General features: G+C 40.9%; 1 protein-coding gene across 8 annotated transcripts in view; it reads left to right on the top strand.

Moving 5' to 3' along the window:
• The window catches only part of Osbpl9 (oxysterol binding protein like 9), a 145308-nt gene that overhangs the window by 54825 nt on the left and 73808 nt on the right, over positions 1–16675 (top strand). For all 8 annotated transcript variants that reach the window (XM_028888798.2, XM_028888835.2, XM_028888815.2 and 5 more), the window contains one exon: positions 15495–15571. In XM_028888798.2, coding sequence (XP_028744631.1) covers positions 15495–15571 — 77 coding nt within the window. The remainder of the gene's footprint in view (positions 1–15494; positions 15572–16675) is intronic.

Below are 16675 nucleotides of genomic sequence, written 5' to 3'. Positions count from 1 at the left end.
AATTTCTTGATAGGATCCTCTTACTTTGTTAGGTCTCATCTATTTGATCCTGTCTACTACAAAAAGCAAACAAAAGAATTAATAGCTAATTCTCTTTTCACATTTGTTGCTTGCTTTGTTTTAGTCTATTTCCTGAATTTCATTTATTATTATTATTATTATTATTATTATTTTGGTTTTTTGAGACAGGATTTCTCTGTGAAACAGCCCTGGCTGTCCTGAACTCACTCTGTAGACCTGGCTGGCCTCGAACGCAGAGATTCTCCTGCCTCTGCCTCCGCCTCCCAAGTGTTGGGATTAAAGGCGTTTATTTTATTTTTCATTGGCCTGCCTCCCTCTGTGGCCTGGCTGACCTGGCACTCTGACTCAGCTTTCCAAGTGCTGGGCTTATAGACATGAGCCACCACACCCTGCTCTTTCCTGAATTTTTGTAAATAGGCATTGATTTTCCTCTTTAGTTTTCTTTCCTTTATTAATCCAAGGAAAGTGACCGTGTAACATCTTTCTTTCCTTCTGACATTCTGTATGTCCCCTGTGAGCTGAGACTTGGCTTTGGACCCTTAAAATTATCTTCCTCCATCCCACTCTCCCTTCTTGGGCCCAGAATACATTAAAGGTATATTCTCATTTTTTCTTTTTTTCCCTAAAAGGGGATTTTTTTTAATAACATGTGTTTGAGTACTTGTTGTTCATAAATTCAGTAAAAGTTTTATTGTTTTCTTAAAGATAAGACCTACAATATGGCTTTGGCTCGATTGGTACTTGTTTTATCCCAAGCTGGCCTTGAATTCACAGAAGTCCTCCTGCCTCAGCCTCCCGAGGGCTGGGCTTACAGGCCCGGGTCATTAGCTCAGAACTTCTGGCGCTGGAGAGATGGCCCAGGAAGTAAAAGTGTTTGTCACATAAGCACGAGGGTCCAGAACCCATGCAAAAGCTGGGTGTCGAGCTCCGGTTCAATGAGAGACCTTATCTGAAAAAATAAGGTAGGGAGTGATTGAGGAAAATGCCTGACTTTACACGTATGCACGCACACACCCATGCACACATACAAATGCACTCCCTCACACAAATGCACACACCCCACATTCATCTCATGTACACACACACTTACACACATATATGTGTGCGCACACACATATGCATGCCCACATTTTAAACAGAAAACAACCCATTTCTGACAGTAAGGCTTTTCAAACCCTAAATAAAAATTTTGGAGCCATCTTGTTTCCATCTTGTATGTTCTTTTGTTGTGTTTTGTTTGTCTTGCCGGGCTGTCCTGGAACTGACAGTCCTCTTCCGATTCCTTCGTGCCAGGATGGGATGGATGCATGTGTCACAGCACTTGGAGCGTGCCAACTCTATTCGCTATATCGTGGACTAGCACCGCCATTTTCCCAGCTAGCCAAGCCGAACCTGCTCTTCTCTGCATCTGCATCTCCTTGTATTCGTGTGTCACTCTGTCCGTTGGATGCTCCTCTGTCTCCTAAGTCTGTGACTTGGCTCAGGGCTTTATCATTTCCTTCAGTTTCTGCTGCTCCATTAACTCCCCCCCTCCCCTTTCCTGGCTTCTGTGCCGCCAAAGCACCTTCCTGTTTAGTGTCTGTGTAAACTCAAAACCACAGCCTCCCTAAATTTACATCATTCCCATGTCTTAAAAAGACTTTAAAAAGGCTTGCTTTTTTAAAGTTAAGGAATAGTGATTGACTGACACTTTTACTCCTTCACTAAAACCTGAAGTTAATGCAGGATAGAAAGCCCTGTAGGAGCTAAAAGTATTAGTATGTATTTGCATATTAATTTGTCAAGGATTTTCATTGAGTAGGAATAATTTGCCTGACAATTGTGTGATTGGTGAATGAATTGAAAAGAACTCATACGGTTTTCATTGTCTTTGACTGAATGAACACACAGTTGCCTAATACAATGCTAACTCTGTCCTGGAGACTCACAATATTGCTTCAGATAATCAAAACAGAAGTTGTGGAGGAGAGACACATTTGCAAATATTTGCATGCATTTTGACAGTTTAGAGACTTCAGCTATAACTATTAATAAATCTTTGAAGGAGCCAATTATGGAAGATAGAATAAGATATCAAGCAAAAATAATTTCTTAGAAACTCTAACTTGCCAGATATGACAGCACATGCCTTTAACCCCAACACTGGGTAGGCAGAGGCAGGTGGGTCTCTGTGAATTTGAAGGCAGTCTGGTCTACAGAGTGAGTTCCAGGACAGCCAGAGCCACATAGTGAGACTTTGCCTCAAAAAAACCAAAGCAGTGGGAGGGGAGGAGAAGAGAAGAGGAGGGGAGGGGAGGGGAGGGGAGGGGAGGGGAGGGGAGAAAGAGAAGAGAAGAGAAGAGAAGAGAAGAAGAGAAGAGACCTAACTTTAGATTATAAACAGAAAATGGACACTAGGCCCAGTAATATGATTAGTGGGTTATCAAGTCTCATTCAGCAAAATATTTTGTTGAACAGATGTTTTCCTGATGAGATTCTAGCTGGTTGAGATATGTCAACAAGAAGTAAAGACTGACTTCTGCTTTGTTTGTTTGTTTTTCCAAGACAGGGTTTCTCTGTATAGCTCTGTAGACCAGGCTGGTAGACCAGAGATTTGTCTGCTTCTGCCTCCCAAGTACTGGGTTTAAAGGTATACACCACCCCCTCCCTCCAGAAAGACCCCTGCTTTTGTGGAGCTTAATATTCCAGTGACAGGAGAGATGGACAATAAATAATAACTGTGAACTAACATGTATGTTAAGGCATAAAGAAACAGTAGGGCAGGGTAGTGGGAATGGCGGATGCTGGGTTACGGGCAGTCTTCTGTAAAGGCTTGTGATGGTTACTGTCAATTTGACAGACTGTAGAAGAGAGTCCTGGGAGATGGACCTCTGGGCATGCTTGTGGGAGTTACCTTGATCACATTCATTGCTGTGGAAAGACCTGTCTTAAATGTGGGCAGAACCATTCCCTGGGCTCAGGTCCTGGACTGGGTAAAATAGAGGGAGAGGGCTGAGGCACAGCATGCTTCACTGCTTTCTGCAGGTGAATAGATGTGATGAGCTGCCTCGAGCTCCATTGCCCTGACTTCCCTGCTGTGCCTCACACCCCGAGCTAAAATGAAACCTTCCTCCCTTAAGTTATTTTTACCAAAGCATTTTATGACTGCATCAGGGAAAAACAAACATACAAAAACAAAAAACAAAAAACAAAGACAAGGCTGGTCAGGAGATTTCATTGAGAAAAGGCATCATTCTAGAAGACAAATGACTATTTGTTCTGTAATTGTGAGTACTGGTTAGTTGCTAAGAAAATGGTAGTGTTAGAGAATTAAGAAAACATGGACCAGGTTCCAGTCCAGACCTCAGGGAGTCCGTAGCTGAGCTAGGAAAGTGGGGCTCGGGTGGGGTCATAAGCCTGGAGCATTCTATCTGCTTTGATTGAAAGGAACACAAGATATAAGATATTCCTATCTTTTTATCTGCTCTCCCCTCTAACTTCTATAATAAGCAGTTTATTAAAATCACAATTCTGAAAATTTCTGGCTGTCAAAACATTGGCTTAGATTTGGTTATATAAACATTCTTTTTCCATATCACTTTACTGCCTTCTAAAAATAGCTTCTCCTGGGGGTCTGGCTCAGTGGGTGAGCTTTGGCACAGCATGTTATTCTGAGGACATGGATTGACCACTGCACAAACAGCACAAAATATTTTGACTATTCAATATGTCAGTTGCACTCTGAGCCACCAAATTATCTAAGTGGAATGGTTGTATTTACCATCCGTCTATCCGTCCGTCCATCCATCCATCCATCCATCCATCCATCCATCCATCATATAGTGAGCAAGGTGGTTTGCTAGGTCTTTGCAATATGGCAACAAATTAGACCAAATTCTTCTTTCTGGGTACTGAGAATTCAGTGGAGGGAGTAATAAGTAAGATATTATATGCCAGCAGTTCTCAGACTTCTTAATCTGAGTATCCTTGTATGTCTTCTAAAATTATATGACTCCAGAAAACTTGTATTCGCATGTGTATATTAACATCTTCAAGTTTAGAAATTAAAACTGATTTTAAGCATACTTACAGTATCAATAAGAGCCAGGCACAATTATACACTGCTGTAAACCTAGCACTCGAGGCTGAGGCTTTAAGTTCAAGGCCAATCTGGGCAACATAGTTGAGTTCTAGAAAGGAAACTATCTGAAAAAACCAACTCTCAAACAATATAAATCTCATGATACTAATGGATCCATTTCATTAATAAACATGTTGTGACAAAATAACTACCCCAGAAGGTGGCTCAGAAGTCAAGAGCATAAAACTGCAGAGAATCAGAATTTGGTTACCAGCACCCATTTTATAATTGGCAACAGACTGTAAAATCTCCCTGAAATACAGGCTGTCTTTATTGAATAAGATCATTTTTCAGTTTGAGTTTTGTTGTTTGTTTGAGACAGGGTCTCCCTGTGTATTCCAGTCTGGTTTGAACTCACTATGTAGCCCAGGCTGGCTTTGGACTCCTGCCTCTCAGCCTCGCAGTATAGATGAGACACTTAAGTCACAGAAGGCATAAGGAACGTGTGACAATCCAGGTGAATAAGGGCAAGGCCAGGAATCAGACCAGAGTTTGGACCCAGGAGCCAGCCCTCTTGGTTTTTACCCCATATAGCATAAGAAACAATGATAAGCAATGGTTTTGTGGGATATTGAAATGGCTTACAGTAACCTTTGCCAAACAGAGTTGATTTATTAGCTTATGAATTATATTTTTGAAATTTTTATGTGTGTTTGTGTGTGGATGTATTAGTGTCTGCACACATGTGGTCACAGGACAACTTGTAGGAGTCAGTATTGGACATCAAACATGGGTCTTGGCTACAAGCGCCTTTAACCTGCTGAGCCATCTCATCAGCCTTTGATTTCATACGTGCAAACCAACATTCATGTAGTGGGGGATAGGGAGAGAGGTATGTGTGTGTGTGCAGGTGCATGTGAAGGCTAGGAGTCAACTGTTGGATGTCTCCCTCTGCCATGCTGCATGCTATTTTTTGAGACAGGATTTCTCACTGAACAGGAAGCTATGCTGGGTGGCCGAGGAGTGCCTGGGACCTCCCTTCTCCATTTTCTGGTTCAGCCATTACTTTTTGGTTGGATGCTAGAGATCCAGACCCAAGTCCCCATGTTTGTGTGGCAAACAGTTTCCCCTCTAAGCCATCTCCTCAGTTCCCCATCATCATAAAAGTGAAATATAAAGAGAGAATGTGCTGGGCTTCGTGGTACACACCTTTAATCTCAGCACTTGGGAGGCGGGGGGGGGGGGGGGGGGACGGGGAGGGGGACGGGACGATGACAGGTGGATTCCTACTAGTTCCAAGCCAGCCCTGTCTATAAAGTGAGTTCCAGGCCAGCCAGGGTTATATAGTGAGTCCTAGGGGGGCAGGAAGAGGGGGTAGAGAATGAATATCAATAACATGTTGTAAAAGCAAGTATTGTTTTGTGAAACTAATGTTCAGGTTTTACATGTATATATGTATCCATATACATGTATATATGTTAACCAGGCCATGTTCTAAATATGCCCCTCATTGTGAACCATCGACAATGCAGCTTACTGGCTTAGAGGTATAAAACAGGCCTCATCATGTATGAAGAGGAATGGTAGATGCCAGAGAATCTTGAGATGAACTGGATGTCTAAAAGCATACAGGTTGGGGATTGTACCTCAGGTGCTAGAGTGCTTACCTAGCATGCCCAAAGCACTGTAGGGAACAATCCCAGAATTTGGGAGTGGGAGGCAGCAGGATCGGTAAGGAGTTCAAGGTTGTCCTTGGCTATGTGGTAATTTCCAGTCCAACCTAGGCTACATGAAACCCTGGATTTTAAAAGGCTCATAGAAGGAAAAAGAGTATTGACTTGTACATGAACTGTCTGTACATTTAGTAACAACATAGCACTTAGAGTTGTAGCTAATTCACTAAACCATACTTTTAGGCATGAGCAGAGTTCACTGAGAATGAACATAAAGAACTCTCATTTTCCCTCTGGAGAGAGCTGTCTGTGCAGGTGATGTGTGACTTATTATATTTCTCATATGCACACATAATTTGTCATGATTGAATAGCCAGTAACCTCATTGTACACAAAGATACCTTTCCTAGTAGATCCCGTAGGGCAGAAGTTGTTTACTGACACATAGGAGAATTGGAGAATGTGGACTAAACCAATCAGAATAATAAAATCTAGAATCTTCAGCCAGCAGGGATGATTTAATCCCAGCCCCTAGTGTAGAGACACAGTAAACACCTGGATGCTGTACGAGGCTTGCTAGGGTCTATGACAGTAAAAGTAGCATGGCATGGGCCAGGCCATGTCTTCTGATGCTCACTTAGCCCTTTTCTCAGTCACCCATTTGCTTTAGTCTGTCCTTTCTGCTTGGGATATTCCTGTCAGGGTCCCTCCTCTCCACATAACCTGCACCCCTACCCCATCTTTGCTTTAAATTCCTACTCAATCTGTAAAATTCAGCTATAATCTTCTTACCCCAGAGCCTTGCTTGAGTCGGGCCCCCACCCCCACTCCTTGGGGTAGTTTATGTCATTTTTGTTTATAATTGGGGGTTTTGTGTCCCCCTTAGGAGCTTTTTTTTTCTATAGCAAAAATATAGTCTCCTTTTTCACTTCAAACTCTTATTTTTCTTTCAAATTAGGAACTAAGAATATTTGGATTTTATTTATGTATAGTACAAAGTAGGGTCAGATTTCAATTTCTTTTGTTATTATCCCAGAGTTGTTCCTTACTGTACACTAGTGCACATGTCTCATGTAGTCACAAGTGTCTACACACACAATGTGACCCATTTCTGGTCTCTAATCTGTTTCATCCATTTATTTATTCTTGCTCTTGCAATAGCCAAGGATAACCTTGAACTTGGTTCTTCCTGTCCCCACTGCTGCCGAGGGAACCAGCTCTCAACAGGTCAAAGAAACTAGAGAGGAGGGGCTGGAGAGATGGCTCAGAGGTTAAGAGCACTGACTGCTCTTCCAGAGGTCCTGAGTTCAATTCCCAGCAACCACATGGTGGCTCACAACCATCTGTAATGAGATCTGGCGCCCTCCTATGTATACATAATAAATAAGTAAATCTTTAAAAAAAAAAAAAACTTAAAAAGAAACTAGAGAGGAGATGTGGAGTTGGTGAACTACTGGACAGACGACACACATGGGAACTTTATGTGAGGGCCAAAGCTTAATTCTTCATTTTATTATTCATTCTGTTATTTGTTCTTACTCTGTTCTTTTTATGTTTTGTTATTCTGCCCTGATGTCCTCCTCTTCCATCTTCCCTGAAGTCCTCCTCCTCCATCTAAAGTCCTCCTCCTCCATCCTCCCTGATGTCTCCTCCTCCATCTTCCCTGATGTTCTCCTCCTCCATCCTCCCTGATGTCCTCCTCCTCCATCTTCCCTGATGTTTTCTTCTACTTCTCTTATTTTTTCTTATCCGTTTTATAACCTCAAGACAAAAATTTCTACACAAGAAAAGATTACCTCACAACCACAATTTACATATTTTCCAAAAAGAAAATTTTTACACAGGAAGAAATCACATTATGACCACGTTTCATGTTTTTCTTAGATGCCCACAAGTAGTTAGACATTTCTTTGTATTAATTTTCCCACTCCAACATCTTCACCCAGCAGTGATTCTTTCATATTTGATTAACAAGGTTTTAAGCAAGCTGAGTATATTTCAGCCAGTTCCTTTTGTACTGGCATGCAGCTGTTTGCGGTTTCAGTTCAACAGATTCCTACAAAACTTTACTCAAGTGGTCTAGCCACCATCTATTTTTCTCACACAATGGAGTCATTTAATTTCCTTTCACAACTTTGTTTTTTCAAGGTATATACTGAGGCCTGTGATTAAGTCTGTAAGCTATGTGACCAAGGGACTCAGGTCTGACTTTGGGTGTAGGGACATAATTGTTTTCTTTGATCGTCAGCCTGTTTTTCCACAGGCAGAATGCATGAAGCTTCCTTGTTCATATTTTCCATCCTCTGCAAATCTCACATCTAACAAAGGGGAAGGTGACTTCTGGCCTATTTTTATCTTTTTTTGTATCTCTTATCGGAGATTGGCAGAATAACCCAAACCATTTCCCTAACCATCTTCAATACCTGTTTTAGCCACCTGTATCTTTTAGGCAGAGTCAGAAATGTCAGTTAAATCATAGATCTAACTAAGCATCATTGCTCTTATAAAAATCATCTTCATTATGATCTGCAAGTAAATTGCCCAGTGAGGTGTGGGATTTTTCCCGTGAAACAATTAGACTCTACCAGATACAGTGGGATCCTTTCACACAGTAATCACACTGTGCCAAATACAGCAGGAACACGACATCAGCAAGCCAGAGGAAGCAAAGGACATCGTGGAAACAATCCTTCCGGGGCTTTGCCTCTCCAGGATGTTCCCAGTGTAGCTTTGCTAGTCACTGGGCCGTACTCCATAAGCTCCACGGCTGACTGCAGCTCCTCTGACCTGGCCGCCGGCACCCCACCGCCTGTATGCTGGGGTTGTTGGACTCGGCCTCTTGGGGAAACACCGCCAACTGAGCTACACCTCTAGCCCCATATTTTCTCTTTTCTTTTTCTTTTTGAAACTCGAGGAGGATTTTATTGGAGTTTAAGAGAAAAGCCCCATAGGGCAGGCAAGCAAGCAGCTACTGGGAGGAAGCGGAATGAGATGAGGAGAGAGAGTTAGAGGTGGTGGAAGCAGGCAGGCTCAGCATGGGGTCTGTGAGCAGCTCCTTGGGGAGGAACACTCCTCAGAGGGTGAGCATGCCAGAGTACAGTCAGGCTTAGAAAGTGGGCAGGCTTAGCAGGGAGGGGCATAAGTGACTGCCCATGTGTTCTTCACTACCACTTCATGTGACTTTATACTTGAATTAGACTCTCCGACAAGGCTTCTCTATCTTCAGGTAGTTCTCTGTTGTTCTGTACTCTGCATTTCTAGAAAAGCTGTAGAACCAGCTTGCCAAATTCAAAGTTTTGAATTTTAATTAGCATTTTATTTAATCTAGAAATTGAATTAAAATTGAGCATTATAGAATGGGAGTTCTTCATGAATATTATGTTTCCATTTATTTAGATTGTGTTTGTTTTATTATCATAATGTTCATTTTAGAATTTAAAAGTTATATTTAAAAATCTCAATCTTGGTCTGGTGAGATGTTTCAGTGGGTAAAGGCACTTGCCCACAAGCCTGATAAACATGACCTGAATTTGATCCTGGCCTGCACATGGAAGAAGAGAGAACCTACTTCTGCATGTTGTCCTCTGACCGCCACACGGGCACACACACACTACAGATATGTAAATGTCCAAAAACAAATTTAAAAACTATCTCAATCTTATAGTATTGAGAACCTTCTGAGTTCTTTATTTCCTGCAAACAGAAATTTTCCCACATATGTGCAATATAGCCGTTAGCATTAGAAATGTTAATGTATGCAAATTGGTATTGATATATTAATACCACCTGATTCATTGACTCAAGTTCCACGAGTTGACCCAGTAATGTCCTTTATGCTAAGAGAATCTAAGTTAGCATCACTTGGTACACGTGTACACACACACACACACACACACACACACACACACACACACACACACACACTGGCGTGCATCGATCATACACAGTGCTAGGCTTCATTATGGCATCTTCCACCAGAATCTTGTTTTTGTTGGCTCTCCTCTTCTCCCTCATCCCGATGATGCATTCCCTCTTCGTGTGTGAGTTCAGGCAGGAGTGTGCCACAGTGTACATGTAGCAGTCATAGACAGCTTGCGGGAGTTGGTTCTCTCTTACCATGGACTCCAGGGGTCAAACTCAGGTCATCAGGCTGGCATGACAAGTGCTTTTTCTTGGTGAGCCACTCATCAGCCACCATGGCTATCTAATCTTGGACAAAAGTGTCAGAAACATACACTGGAAAAATGATGGCCTGTTCAGTAAATGGTGCTGACAAAAATGGGATGCCCACTGTAGAGGAGTGAAACTAGATCCACACCTCCCAACCTATGCAAAAAAAAAAAAGACTTTATTTTTAAAATTTGGCTTTTTTATTTGATGCTCTGTCTGGAAATCTCTCTAAAGAAATCGTTTCTTTCTTTCTTTCTTTTTTTTTTTTTTTTAAGATTTATTTATTTATTATGTATACAGTGTTCTGTCTGCATATACACCTGCAGGTCAGAAGAGGGCACCAGATCTCATTACAGATGGTTGTGAGCCACCATGTGGTTGCTGGGAATTGAACTCAGGACCTCTGGAAGAAAAGCCAGTGCTCTTAACCTCTGAGCCATCTCTCCAGCCCCTAAAGAAATCATTTCTCTCTCTCTCTCTCTCTCTCTCTCTCTCTCTCTCTCTCTCTCTCTCTCTCTCTCTCTCTCTCTCTCACACACACACACACACACACACACACACACAGAGGTATATACACACAGGCATATACATACATACATATATATGTATGTATGTATGGTTTTTCCAGACACTTTACTCTGGTGTACTAAGAGTGCCTTCAGTATTTGCTGAAGTATTGGATTCTGTAGGAATAACCTGTCTGGGATTCTGAGGGCTTCTGAAATCTGTGGCTTAATGTCTTTTATCAGTTTTGGGAAATTCCCAGCCAGGTAGCAGAGCAGTGCAACTTTACCAGCTGTGACTCCTGAGGGGTGGGCACTAGAGGAACCTCTGTTCAAGTGAAGTCAAGATCTTGATTCAAGTCTCAGGAAAGGTTTTCAGGAAGTAGTATGAAGCAAGGCTGGGGTTTGTTACAAACAGGCAGCGCGCGTGTGTGTGTGTGTGTATGTGTGTGTGTGTGTGTGTGTGTGTTGGGAGTGGGGTGGGGATACCATACACATGTACAAGAAAGTGCTGGCTTCTTGAGAGAGGTTAACTGAAATTTCTTAGGAGCAGCTGGGTGTATGAGTTTTGTGGGTTTTGAACTATAGCTGTGTTTAAAAGATTAAACTATTTTGGTGTGTTTTTATCTAATGGTAAATGAAAGCAGGTAAAGTGATTTATGAGGTGTATTATAGAGGTTTACAGATAAGGTGTGCTGATTATATAAAAGTGTAGGACAAGAAAGGCCAGGAATTCTTACGACACATAGGTCATACTCGGTAAGACGTCTTGAGTGTTGGCATGATTCATAATTGTGGTAAGATTTCCTAAGAAGAACGCGTACTATGTGTGGTTACTAAGAGGTCATGATGTGTGTTTTAACTGTAAACATGTTTCATAATCTTGTTCATGAGATTTTTCTCAGAAAAAGGAGTATTATGTCCTTTGCAGGTGTCATCAGAATTCTTGACACTCAGCCAGCTAGGAATGCACACAGATCCGGGAGAATGATGGGCTCTTTCCCTTTCTCATGCCCTTGTATTTATTCCTGTTTTTCTCTTTCCTCAGTGTGATTTCTCATTTATTCTTTAACTCCCCCTGGTATCCAGTCATGGGCAGAGTACATTTTCTTACCTTATTTATTTATTTATTTATTTGGCAGAGTACATTTTCTTACCTTATTTATTTATTTATTTATTTGGCAGAGTACATTTTCTTACCTTATTTATTTATTTGCCCCTTTATCTGTACTTTAAATTTGCACTTACTTACGTGCGCGTGCGTGCGTGCGTGCGTGTGTGTGTGTGTGTAAATGTCCAAAAACAAATTTAAAAACTATCTCAACCTTACACTATGGAGAGGCCAGAGAGTATGTCAGATATTCCTGGAGTTGGAGTTTCAGGTGGTTGCGAGTTGCCCAATGTGGGCACTGGGAACAGCATCACTCAGGTCCTTTGGAAGAGCAGCAAGCGCTCTTTACTTCTTACGCCTCTCTCCAGCCCACAATGAGTCCTCCATACCCTCGACTGGCTGCTGCTCTTGCTGTTTCTTGTTATCTCTTCCAGATCTCTAATTGCCTTGTTAACTGTACTTAATCTGTTAAACTCATCCATTGAGCTCTTACTTTTTATTATTATAGATATTAAAACCATCATATTTCAATTTGAGAATTCATATTTGGTTATTTGAAAAATAAAGTGAAGAGCCAAATAGATGGTTCAGCATGATCTGAATTTAATCCTTAGAACATAGGAAAAGGTGGAGAGAACTGAACCTCCAAAATTGTCCTCTGACCTACATAAAGTGCCCACACAATAATAATAAATAAATAAAAATGGAAAATACCACCTGTTACTTATAAACTAATCTGGAGTCCCTATTGATCTTGGTTTCAGTCATGTGTGGTTTCATCTGCAGAAGCACCTCCCATTATGTGTATTTGATTGTATTTGCTTGTGTGCTGGACTATATTTGAAAAATTGTTTATAGAAATACAAGTCAGTGGTGGCGCATGCCTTTAATCCCAGCACATGGGGAGCAGAGGCAGGCAGGTCTCTGAGTTCGAGGCCAGACTGATCTACAGAGGGACTTCCAAGACAGCCAGGGCTACCCAGAGAAACCCTGTTTTGAAAAACAAAAGAAAACAACAAAGAAAGAAAGACAAATCAGCGACAAGATGAGGTTGCCATCCTGTAGAGGAGATTTGCACCAGCTTTGCCAGCCAGATGCTATTATCACTAACAATATGGGGGCTCTTTAGTCTGTTTCAGGTACCAGGATCTTCCTGGACCATACAGATGACTGAGCAGTTGATTTAATTCTGATTTATCCTTAGTTCCAAAATGAAGCCATTTTGGGGTCCAATCAAGACATGGCCTAATTTACCAGACTCCATTTTGCTAGTATAGTGGTTCTCAACCTTCCTAATGCTGGGACCCTTGAACACAGCCCTCATATTGTGGTGACCTCCAACTGTAAAATTATTTTCATTGCTACTTCATAACTGTAATTTTGCTACTGCAAAATTTTATATATATATATATAGATATAGATATAGATATATAGGAGGATATAGAGATGATAAGATAAAAGGGTAGATTAATGAACCTACTTTTAAAGAACAACTTGTTTAAAATGTTTTACATTGGTATAGATTTTAGTTTATGTTTAAAATGTTTTACATTGGTATAAATTTTAGTTTATTGATACAAACTTGAAGTTAATTTTGTTATACTGTATATATATATTTCTATTTTTGTTTGAGGTATTGTTTATGTAACTCATTTAAAATTGTAATGGATAATTAAAAATAGATTAATAATTAGTCATCTATGATAATCATATTTGTAGCCATGTTAGTTAAGTCTTCTAGGTATACATAGATATATTTCAGATAGATAGGTAATCTTCAAACACTTCATAGACCTAGAGAATATGGCATTTAAATAACTTAAAATTCTGTTGACGTGAGACACAATTGCTCCTGGCTGCACCAATTGATCCCGAGAGAATGTTGGGCTTCTAAGACATTTCCATTTGGAAGTTTGTCTTTTTGGCACAAAATGGCCTACTGGGCAAAGAACTGCCCTTGCCTTGACGGCTGACAGTACAAATGCAATGCTGTCCTTTCTGGACAAGCGGGACACAAGGAAAGCGACCACTGTACTCTGCCAAGACAGGGTAAGATGGTCTCTCAGAATTCCTGCTTCTGAAAATGGTTTGTCAGATACGCTAGGCCTGTAGCCAATTTGAATGTACCAACAATGCTGAGAAACATTAGGTGACTGTCCAGGCTGCCAGCTGTCTTGGTCTACTTTTGCAAGATTCCTGAAAGTTGCTTGCATCCATCTACCATTTCTCAGGTACCATTATGTTCCTTCTCAGGTCTTTGATGTGGTTGAAAACTAGATAGTTGTAATTTCCTCAGTTATGATAAAAGATAAGTTAGATATAAAACCTTAAATTCACAAATATTAGATAGGACATCTTCTTTAATATTATAACTGTAATTCTTGCTCGATAATTGTTTTGTTATATGTAATTTTACCATGTTAAAGTTAAAACCTTCATTTTTAAAAAAAGAAAAAAAGGCGAAGTGCTGTGGATATCACTCTATATAAATAAAACACTGAAGGCCAGTGACCAGGCAGGAAGTATAGGCGGGACAAGGAGAGAGGAGAATTGGGGAAACAGGAAGAAGGAGGGAGGGACACTGCAGCCACCGCCAGGACATTCAGCATGTAAAGACTCTGGTAAGCCACCAGCCACGTGGCAAGGTATAGATTTATAAAAATGGGTTAATTTAAGATAAAAGAATAGTTAGCAAGAAGCCTGTCACGGCCATACAGTTTATAAGTGATATAAGCGTCTGAGTGATTATTTTATAAGTGGATTGTGGGACTGCGGGGCTTGGGGAACCTGGAGAGAAGCCCTCCAGCAACAATGAATTGTAATGTAAATATCTCTGTTTCCTGATAGTCTTTAGGTGACTCCTGTGAAAGGGTCATTCTACTCCCAAAGGAGTCACAACCCCCAGGTTGAGAACCGTTGTGCTACTGGGTCCTATCTTCAACTTCTCTTAAAAATACTTTTAGGTTCAGTCTCAGTTTACCAGAAAATAGTTCCCAAATACCCTTGGGCCGACCACACACTGACAGATCTTCAGTGAATCATCCAGTACACAACTCCTCCTTAGGAATTTATAATGCTGACAGGCAAAGAGCATCCCTAAATGCCAGGCTTCTCTAGATGTTTGCCTTCTGTAAGATGCTAGCTGGTAATTCTTTACTACCTTGGTTTATGGTAGCTTCAACCTGCCTGCCTGCCTGTCTGTCTGTCTCTCTTTCTTTCTTAAGTTTATCTAAGTTAAATTTATTTTTTAACTGATATATAAAAACATAAGATCCTGAATAGGGCTGATATGCCTTGGTGCATGTATACATTGTGTTATTTTAAATCAGGCTAAGTGTACCTATTTCTGGAAACATTAATAACTTCTTGATGGTCCAAACTTTCAAAATCTTCTTTTAGCTGTTGGTATTGGCAGTCATTCAACAGTTTGACAGTTTACCCGAGCTGCTTGCTTCTAGTTAATGTAACTTAGTACCTACCCGTCTACCCTTTCCCCATCCGTTCTCTCCACTCTATGTACCCTCTCCTAACCTGCAGTCTCCTATGACCTCTGTGAGTTCCACTGTTTGAGGATCATACAAGTGAGATCATATGGTGCTTGTGTGTCTCTGCCTGGCTTACTTCACTTGTTCCATCTGTGTTGCCACAAATAACAGTTTTTATTTTTGTTAATGACTGACTGGTATTCCACTGTGTATGTGCCACGTTTTAAAACCCATTCATCTGTTAATGAAGCTATGAAAGAATAGTAAGTCCAGCTTTTTTGGTTGATCTCCATGGGAATGTTAGTCTTCAACAAAAGTAGCCTGTTATTAAACACAATCATTCCTTTTGTTAAAATTGTTGTAAGTAGTTTGTAATTCTTCCAGATAGTGGATCTATTTAAGAAATCAGATGCTTCCTTAAGATGAACCTGTCAAGGAAATGACACAGCAAACTCTAATCTTTTGTTCTAGCTCGAGATGCAGATGAACGAGAGAAGTGGATCCATGCCTTAGAAGAAACTATTCTTCGACATACTCTCCAGCTTCAAGTAAGAGGCTTTACGTGGTGTTTGGATGGTTTGTGTATGGTTTTCTTTTTCAGGCGAAGGGGATTGTTTTTTCAAAAATAACTGATGTAATACAATGAGAACTCTTCATTTCTGAGTTGATTATTCTTGCTTTTTAGTGTTATATAGAAAAGTTACAAGCATTTATTTTCTTCTGCTTTCTGTAGGGCAAAATACAGATTTTTATCAGAAATGAAGTTAGTGTAAGGCAATTTGAACGTGAAATGATATGTTAAAATGTGCCAGATTCATTTTTAAGTATTTTGTATCAATATTGGGCTATTGACAAAACCAAATTATAAAGTTAGGCATAATAATTTATAAGTGCTGAGGAGGTTACCTCATTTTCTTGTTAATAGAATTTGGTTATTACCACATATACCTGGTTAATACTAATTAGGATAAAGATGAAAGAAAACTCTGCACAAAACGGGTCCAGAAACACAGAGAAATCTAGCTGAGATCTGAGGTTTGCACTCAGAGTCCCTGTCTGTTTCTCAGTTCTGTTTACTCTGATTAGGACTCGTTTTCAGATCGTTCCCCCTGTGGTAGTGAGCTGGTGAGGGCATCTTTAGATGGCTCCCCTGTGGTAGTGAGCTGGTGAAGGCATCTTCAGATGGCTTCCCCTGTGGTAGTGAGCTGGTGAGGGCATCTTCAGCCTCATATTGTAGGAAGTTAGGTCCATAGTCAGTAAGATTAACAGGCACAGTGGCAGAGCGGCAGAGCGGCAGAGTGGTGACCACATTCAGGAGGTTGAGCCAGGAGGATACTGAGAGTTTAAGGCTAGCCTGGACTACAGTCTGAGATCCTGTCTTTAAAAAAAAAAAAAAAAAAAAAAGTATTACTAGAGTGCTTTTCACCTTAGCTTCAGTCATGCATCTGACCCTAACCAGTCGGAGCTTCCTGGTCATGTTCCAGCTGGAACTGAGGTGATTGGAGAAACACCTTGTAATAGGGTAGTAGACGTCTCCACACCATCCTGGCTGTAGCAGCTTCAGCACAGGAAACAGAGCAGGGTGAGTGACTGATACCAGCACACGCCTCTTCCCACATAAAGAAAATGCTTGCTCACGCCTAGCCTCTAAG

The sequence above is a fragment of the Peromyscus leucopus genome, chromosome 2 (genome assembly GCF_004664715.2).
Source record: "Peromyscus leucopus breed LL Stock chromosome 2, UCI_PerLeu_2.1, whole genome shotgun sequence".
Taxonomy (NCBI): domain Eukaryota; kingdom Metazoa; phylum Chordata; class Mammalia; order Rodentia; family Cricetidae; genus Peromyscus; species Peromyscus leucopus.
Note: the sequence above shows the minus strand (reverse complement) of the source record. Positions and strands in the feature narration are given on the sequence as shown.